The sequence below is a fragment of the Colius striatus genome, chromosome Z (assembly GCF_028858725.1).
Source record: "Colius striatus isolate bColStr4 chromosome Z, bColStr4.1.hap1, whole genome shotgun sequence".
NCBI lineage: Eukaryota > Metazoa > Chordata > Aves > Coliiformes > Coliidae > Colius > Colius striatus.
Genome location: NC_084790.1, coordinates 88,106,764 through 88,116,044, shown reverse-complemented (window position 1 = coordinate 88,116,044; position 9,281 = coordinate 88,106,764). Strand labels below are relative to the sequence as shown.

The following is a 9,281-nucleotide window of genomic DNA, read 5'->3' as shown; positions in this document are numbered from 1 at the left end:
TGTGCAGTCAGCCCTTGGTGTCATTCACAGCAGTAGAAAAAAGGTTAAAATACTGGTAAGGATGCTTGTAATAAGAAACAAGTTACTTCACAGGCTCCTTTATCCTGAGACAATGGCCAGCCTTTTCAAACCACAAATGACCCTAAGGCTTGTCCTCTCTACAAACAGCCTGGTTTTGTGTGGGACAGGGGAAGCTGTGCTTCCCTTTGGCTGCCACCGGAAAATGGGGCCACTGATGTAACAAAGTAAAGGGAGAAATCTGGTAACTCCGTCTCCCTGCAATCCCCTTAAAAACCATCTGTAAACATCCCAGTTCCTGGCTCCTGTTGCCAGCAGGTGGGTGCCCAGCCAGCCCTTCTCATGGAGCAGGGGACAGGGGGTCTGGGACCCCAGGGGCTGCAATGGCTCGTTGGGCTGACTCCCTGGTGCCCCATGGATGGGAACCCCACTGTTCCCTGCGCAGGGGGCTCACCCTCCCCAAGGACCCCCAGGAGAGGAGAGCCCGTGCCAGGGTTTGAGACTCTTTTCACCCAACGTGCCTCCACAGACACCTAATGCTGTTAATCACAGTGGCTCAACCTTCAAACCCAAGGACCAAGCAGTGTCACGAGTGACCTGTCAGACCTGCACTGGATCCAGCCCAAACGGAACCTAACCACCAGGCATTCTGAGAGCCACGTAAAGGCCTGGCTAAGGTACGAGCTGTGCTCTGACCTTCTTCCCCATGTTACTCTTTAAAAAGTGTAAAATTCAGTAAATACAAAAATACACAAGCAGGGACCCACACTGAGGAACTTGCAAGTGACAACGAGCTGGGACCGAGTGGCTTCCTCCATCAGTCACAGCAACAGATGTATGCTGAGCTACTACAGCAACGGGTGCCAAAGAAGCAAAACCTTTTACAGTGAGCACTTCCAGTTCTAACTGGGAAGGAATAGCAAAACCAAGACATTCAGGGCATTTAGTGGGATGCTAAAACGTGAGAGTATCTTAAAACATACTTAAGTGGCATATCTGTAATTGCAAAACATTTCGACCTTGCTGCTGCATGAATAGCATCCACAGGGCTTGGCAACTGCTTCTGCACTGATACCTATGCTCAAACCTTTTGATGAGCAGTGACAAGGGTGACCCAAAAGCATCTGTATGTCATGGAAAGCATTTTGGGGTGGGGTTTGGTTTGTTGTTTTTCGTCTCTTTTTTTTAAAGGGTCGTTATCTGAAGAATGCTGAATTTGGTTTTGGGCACTTTTTAGACAATCATTTGGCACTTTGAGATTTAGGTTCTTAGGCACAATGAGACAAGGTGAGTTTGGCCAGTCCTTCACCATGCATCCTGTAGAGCAGCTGGAACTCTGCAGGCAGCTGGTGGGACTCCTGCCACTTGGTCGTGAACTTTGTTCCCTTCTTATCATAGTAGTGGTAAGGGAGGTCCTCCCTCGTGTTGGGATCGAACCCAAAGGGCCAGAATCCATACAAGTGGATCTCTTCGCATATGGCAGAAGCAAGGGTGTACATGAGAATACCTGTGCTCAGCCGCTTAGGCGACAAGTGCTTGTTCTTCCAGTACCTGGGGGAAGAAAGAGAGGCGCGTTGGTGCTGGGTGTGAGCAGCGGCATGGGTCTGCTGCAAGAAAGAAAGGATGTTACTGCTCGGAGACCATCAGCGCAGACAGCTGCGAGCCTGGACAAGGCAAGGGCTGCTCCTCAGGTCGGTCTGAAACGACAGGGAGCACAAAACACTCCCAGCAGCACCCTGGCAGTCTCTGCTGGCGCCCTTCTGAATGGATTTGGGTTTTTAAGCAGGAGGGGTAGCGCCTGATCCAGAAAGGTACAGTTCACTGGCTCCTGATCACACCTGCAGCTGCTAAAGAGGTGGCAAGAGCCAACCCACCTCTGCTCTGCTGGTGGGCAGCTGCAAAGGAACAACTGCAGTGCTCACTGGAGCAGTAACAACCCTGCACGTGGTCTGAAAACAGGCAGTATTGGGTCCTGCCCTGCTGGACAGTGCCTATGGGGTCAGGCATGGGCAGAAAAACAGTGGCACTGGTACAGAGAGGGGTGTTTCGACAAGTCAAACGCAAGGCAAGAACACTCACCTGTTAACGTGCTGCATTATATTTCCTGGCCAAGCCAACTGGACCTTCAGCTGCCCTCTGTGCTCAACAAAGAAGTCAACCAGAGTCCTCGTGACGGTGGCTGACGTGTGGAAGAAGAAGGCGGGGATCCAAAGGATGGCCCCATCCAGCTTCTTCAAACTCAAAAAGAAGTTGTTGCGGTCCTGGATGGTCAGGAGGTTGTTGTAGTACTTCTCCAGGATGCTGGGGTTGAAGGTGGTGAGGTTGGTTTTCCTGCCCACGTCCTTCTGGAAAGCCTCGGTGGGGGCGAAGTTGCAGCGGAACACGAAGTCGGCCCCGTCGATGTCGCGGCCGCACTGGCTGCCCGTCAGGATGCCGCTGTTGCCCACCACGGCGCAGACGTTGTGGTGCTTGTTCAGCACGGGAGACACGTCGGGCAGCAGCGAGCGGAAGCTGCTGCTGATGGAGAACACGTACTTGTGGCTGGAGTAGTCGTAGTGCATCAGCTGCCCGACGCGCACGCTGCTCTTGGTCAGGGAGAAGTTCTTTATCACGTCCACATGCTGAAGGATTTCTTGCCTGAAACAGAAAAGGAAAGGGCTTTGTTTTTCCCTCCCCTCCTCTTTCTGCAGCAGGGGGATCTACTTTACAGCTGCACTTACTGCTTCCTTGGGTTTGTTGTTAATGCATTAAAAGCCAACGGCATCCTGGGGCACTGAGCAGAGTGTGGGCAGCAGGGCCAGGGAGGTTCTGCTCCCCCTCTGCTCTGCTGAGGCCTCATCTGGAGTCCTGTGTCCAGTTGTGGGCTCCCCAGCTGCAGAGGGACAGGGAACTGCTGCAGAGAGGCCAGTGCAGGGCCAGCAAGATGCTCAGGCCACTGGAGCATCCTCCTGTGAGGAAAGGCTGCAGGACCTGGGGCTCAGGTTCAGACAGGACTAAGAGGGGACCTCATTAACACAAATATTTTAAAAGTGCGTGTCAAGAGGCTGGGGCAGCACTTTCATCTCTAGTGTCTCCAGTGACAGGACAAGGGGTAATGGGATGAAGCTGGAACACAAAAACTTCCACTTAAGCACAAGGACAAACTGTTTCAGTGTTGGGGTGAGGGAGCCCTGGCCCAGGCTGCCCAGGGAGGGTGTGGAGGCTCCTTGGGAGGTTTCCAAACCCTCCTGGACACGTTCCTGTGTGATCTGAGCGAGGGGAACCTGCTTTAGCAGGGGGTTGGGGTGGATGAGCTCTGCAGGGCCCTCCCCACCCCCACCACTCTGGGATTCTGCGAAGCAGTTTCCCGAGCAACATCACACAACTTTTAAAGTAATATAAATAGACAGGAAGGATGGAGCTGGGTGCTCAGCCCGAGCTTCCCAACAGCAGCTGCGGGGGTGTCCTGCCTCTTGGAATCGCATCAAGACTGGGTACCTGCACCCCTGGGCCTGGCACTGGATCTTTGGTGACAAGGGGTGCCACCAGGTATGTGAAGCCAAGCCAAGTGCTTTTGCTGATTTTTAAAGATGTGGGGTTTTTTTCCCTGTTGTCATTAAGGACCTTTGTCACTTGGAACACGTGGCAGTTGCTGTCTCTGTCTATGTAAACATCATTCCTTCAGGTCTTATTTGGGCAAGCATGCCAGCTTTGTTATAGAAGTTATTAGGGAAACCCAGAACCCAAATAAAACCAGCATGGCTCAGGAATCTCCCTGGCAGGGCATAGCATTAGAAAACCAATACCACTTTATTGGTTTATGGAAAACAAGCGACCTTTCCTCCAGCTCTCATCCTGCAATGCCTAAGCATTAATGGAGTCCCACTGGGTGCCCTAATTGTGGGTTGTGCCTAAAGGACAAGTGCAAAGGCAGATCCTGGGGCATCATTAGAGGGGTGGCACACAGAAGGATGAACTGCTGGTGTCAGGAATGAAGCAATACTGAGGGGTGGTCACTGTCACGAGCCTGGGGGTGGTCCCAGGGAAAGGATGGGGCAGGCAAAGGGCCTGGGGTTGGACTGGATGATCTCTAAACGTCCCTTCCAACACTACCATTCTATGATTCTATGATTCTCCTCTCTGTGGTCCATGGCTCCTTAGGGGCAGCAAGCAGTGCTTGGTGCTACCAGAACAACATTACTCATCCTGCTGTGCTGGAGGGTGACCAGAGAGGAGGAGAGAAGCCCAAGCCCTGCCTCCCATCACCGAGGGGCTGCCTGGCTGCAGAGCCAAGGGGTCTGGGCTCCTGCTTCTCAGGTGGGATGTATCAGCCAACTCACACGGTGGTCTCTAAACCAGCAGGTGTTTGTCAGGACAAAACTACAGCCCAAGATGGGAGTAGCTGTCTTGAATGGCTAATTGTTTTTACTGCCTTTCCTAGAATGTTTTATATAAATACATGTATCAGGAAATATACATCTATTTAAAAACTGTGCAAAGTACCTGTTTACTAATCAGGAATGAAAACAAATAAAAGAGGCTGGCCAGAGATCACTGAGTGCACAGCACACTGAGAAAATGCAAAAGCACATCTAATTCCCACCCAGTACCAAGCAGCTTTGAGGAAGCTGAAGGAACCCAGAAACCCCTTCAGGTGCCACCCAGCAGGGAAAGTCATTGCAGCCTGGGGACAGCAGGCAGAAGGCGATGCACAACGAGTGTCTCCCGTGGCTCTGGGCTCAGAGGCCCCCCTGCAGCCCCCTTGCTCTGCCCACACCCTCAGCCAGAGTGCTGGCAGGCAGAGCAGCACGGCACTTGCTCAGAGCTTCCGTGTGCTGGGAAGTTTGTCTGGGAGAGCTTGGGCCCCTGTGAATGTGGCATTTCATGGCTGTCACAGCCTGACTGGTTTCAGGTTTTAAAACCCCGACCATTTATCTCGAAGTAATGACAATTTCACTCGTACCCTGGGAAACTGGGTCACATTCTGTTTGGTAAAATAATGCATGTTGCAGCTTGGTGTCCTGCTCTGAAATAATCAATTCTTCCCAGATAGCTGTAACCATCTGGGGAAATGCTCTGATTCAGCCTTTGTCTCTCACTGCTGGCAAATTACTCAGAGTGCAGAGTATTTAGCAGCCCCTGACTGTACGTGGGTTGATCCCTGGGGGAAGGCACAGCCTGGGGGAGGGTGCAAAGAGGAAGCGCGGGCTCACCTCTGATGGGCGAAGGCTGTACGGTTAAAGGCCCACTTGGAGGGCTTCTCCTGCAGCTCGTGGGTCAGGGAGTTCGTGATGGGCACGAAGGAAGGGTCCAAGAACTTCAGCGCAAACTGGGACCTGAAAATGAGGGCATGGGCTCACGCAGACACACACGGAGGGATGGACCCACGGAGGCACACAGAGACCCCTGCACACACACACATATGGCCCTATGCACACACACACACGTGTGCACACACACACGGCCCTATGCACACACACACACACACGGCCCTATGCACACACACACACACACATGTGTGCACACACACACGGCCCTATGCACACACACACACACATGTGTGCACACACACACGGCCCTATGCACACACACACACACATGGCCCTATGCACACACACACGGCCCTATGCACACACACACACACATGGCCCTATGCACACACACACGGCCCTATGCACACACACACACACATGGCCCTATGCACACACACACACGTGTGCACACACACACACACATGGCCCTATGCACACACACACACGTGTGCACACACACACACATGTGTGCACACACACACACGGCCATATGCACACACACACACACACGGCCCTATGCACACACAAACACACACGGCCCTATGCACACACACACACGTGTGCACACACACACGGCCCTGTGCACACACACACGGCCCTATGCACACACACACACACGGCCCTATGCACACACACACGGCCCTATGCACACACACACACACGGCCCTATGCGCACACACACACACATGTGTGCACACACACACGGCCCTATGCACACACACACACACATGGCCCTATGCACACACACACGGCCCTATGCGCACACACACACGTGTGCACACACACACACACATGTGTGCACACACACACACGGCCCTATGCACACACACACACACACATGGCCCTATGCACACACACATGGCCCTATGCACACACACACACGTGCACACACATGGCCCTATGCACACACACACATGTGCACACACATGGCCCTATGCACACACACACACATGGCCCTATGCACACACACACGTGTGCACACACACACATGGCCCTATGCACACACACACACATGGCCCTATGCACACACACACACATGTGCACACACATGGCCCTATGCACACACACACACATGGCCCTATGCACACACACACGTGTGCACACACACACATGGCCCTATGCACACACACACATGTGCACACACATGGCCCTATGCACACACACACACATGCACACACACACAGCCCTATGCACACACAGACACACACTGCCCTATGCACACACACACGGCCCTATGCACACACACACACACACACACATGGCCCTATGCACACACACACTGCCCTATGCACACACACACACACACACACATGGCCCTATGCACACACACACGGCCCTATGCACACACAGACACACACTGCCCTATGCACACACACACGGCCCTATGCACACACACACACACACACATGGCCCTATGCACACACAGACACACACTGCCCTATGCACACACACAGCCCTATGCACACGCACACACAGACGGCCCTTTGCACACACGCACACACAGACGGCCCTTTGCACACACGCACACACAGACGGCCGTTTGCACACACACACACACACACCCCCCTACGCACGGACCCGCAGCCCGTCACTGTCCGTGGGCGACCCGACGCGTGCCGGCCGCGATCAGCACCACGGACAGCGCCGGACGCGCCGCGCCCGCAGCCCCGCACGGGCCCCACCGCGCTGTACCCGGGTGTGCCCGGGTGTGCCGGGGTGTACCGGGGTGTACCGGGGTGTACTGGGGTGCACCAGGCCGTGCTGGGCTGTACCAGGCAGCACTGGGCTGAACTGGGCCGTGACAGGCTGCGCCGGCCTGCACAGCGATGTACCGGGCTGTAACGGGCCGTCCCGGGCTGCACCGGCTGTACCGGACTGTGCCGGGCCGTCCTGGTCTCAACTGCCATGTACCCGCTCATGCTGGGCTGTACAGAGCCGTGCCGCGCCGTGCCGGGCTGTGTCGAGATCCACCGGGCTGTGCCGGGCCGTGCCGGGCTGCTCCCCAGCTTTCGGTTCCCACGCCCGGCCCGGGCCCTCCCCTGTACCGCGGTGCCCGGAGGGGGCCGTGACGCCCCCCGCAGTCCCCGGGGCTCCTCCGCGGTGCGCGGGGCCCGGCCGGAGCGGTGCGGGGGGAGCCGCGGGCGAGGGGCAGCGCCGGGCTCCCGGGCCGTGGCCGCGGGGCCTTGCGGGGCCGAGCCGGGGCCGTCCCGAGGGGCGGCGGGAGGGGAAGGGGAGCGAGGGGAAGGGCTGCCCGCCGTGCCATGCCGTGCCGTGCCGTGCCGTGCCGTGCCGTGCCGGGCCGTGCCGGGCCGGGCCGTGCCGTGCCGTGCCGTGCCGGGCCGTGCCGGGCCGTGCCGGCCGTTCCGCGCCGCGCCCTCACCTGAATCCCGCGTGGAACATGTACATGCGGGGCCCGCCCGGGCCGGCGGCGCGGGGCGCGCCGAAGATGTTGTCCTTCTTGAGCGAGACGTAGCTGATGAGCGAGAGGATGAGCAGCGCGATGCTCAGCATCACCAGCCCCAGCACGCTGGCCACCCGCACCATCTTGCAGCTCCTCATGCCGGAGGCGGCCCCGCGGCTGGGCGTGTGCGGGGGGCGGGGGGGGGCGGCTGCCGCCGGGCTACATGGAGCGGGGAGGGGGGAGCGGCGGGTGCGGGACGGCGATGGGGATGGGGATGGGGATGGGCCCCGCACCGCGCAGCCGGAGAGAAAATGGAGAGATGGAGCGGCAGCGCGAGGAAATGGCAGCCGGGAGCCGCAGCCCCAAGCGCGGCAACCCCGGCAACCAGTCCCAGCAACCAGTCCCGGCAACCAGCCCCTCTCAACCAGCCCCGGCAACCAGCCCCGGCAACCAGCCCCAGCAACCAGTCCCGGCAACCAGCCCCTCTCAACCAGCCCCGGCAACCAGCCCCGGCAACCAGCCCCGGCAACCAGTCCCGGCAACCAGCCCCGGCAACCAGCCCCGGCAACCAGTCCCGGCAACCAGCCCCGGCAACCAGCCCCTCTCAACCAGCCCCGGCAACCAGCCCCGGCAACCAGTCCCGGCAACCAGCCCCGGCAACCAGCCCCGGCAACCCCGGCAACCAGTCCTGGCAACCAGCCCCGGCAACCAGTCCGGGCAACCAGCCCCGGCAGCCCCGGCAACCAGCCCCGGCAACCAGTCCCGGCAACCAGTCCTGGCAACCAGTCCTGGCAACCAGCCCCGGCAACCAGTCCCGGCAACCAGCCCGGGCAACCAGTCCCGGCAACCAGCCCCGGCACCCCGCAACCGCGGCGGGCCTGTGGGCAGCCCCGATGTGCCCCTTCCCCGACAGCCCCCCAACCCGTCCTGGCTCTCCTCAGGGCTACACAACCTGGCATCCCTAAGCTAGCGCAGCCCGACGTTCTTGGGGTGCTTCTGACAACCCGAAGGGGACCAGAGTGTCCTTCCCACCCACGATAACCCCCCACCAAATACCACCCCGGACTGGGGGGGGGCCCAGTCTGGCGATGCCCCAACAGCCCCGGTGCCACCGTGACCCCTGGGCATGGAGGGGCTGCACGTGGCGTCAGGGAGCAGGGGCTGCTGGGGACCAGTGTCTGGAGGGGTGCCGAATGTGCTGCTGCCCCCAGCGCCGGCCCACGGGGCCGTGGCGTTTCCCGGTGACACCGTGGGTTGCCGTACGGTGTGTACGGTGCCGTGGCAGCCCACACCACAGCCGGCGCCTGGGCAGTGCCAAACGCCATGCAGGCTCTGAAGGCCTCTTATTCTGTAAACACCTGGTGTTTAGGGCACACTACCACCTGAAAGACCCTACCAGTGATTAAACTGCCCCATAAATCAATCACACAGCAATTTTCATGAGGAGTCCAGGAGAGCCCGACTCCTGCAGTCTGAGGAATGTCTGTGATGGACGTGACTTCTGCCTGCTGCAATCCTTTCAGTGTTTCTTCAAGCTATGGGGGTTTTTTTTCTTCCTTTCCTTATAAAGC

General features: G+C 58.0%; 1 protein-coding gene across 1 annotated transcript; it reads right to left on the bottom strand.

Moving 5' to 3' along the window:
• Positions 1-1,286: 1,286 nt before the first annotated feature.
• On the bottom strand, positions 1,287-7,868 carry ST8SIA3 (ST8 alpha-N-acetyl-neuraminide alpha-2,8-sialyltransferase 3). The gene is made up of 4 exons (XM_062018995.1): positions 7,690-7,868; positions 5,211-5,333; positions 2,098-2,655; positions 1,287-1,569 (listed from the first exon to the last, which is right to left on the bottom strand). Exons 1-4 carry the CDS (start codon positions 7,866-7,868, stop codon positions 1,287-1,289), a joined length of 1,143 nt encoding a protein of 380 aa, XP_061874979.1.
• Positions 7,869-9,281: the final 1,413 nt, after the last annotated feature.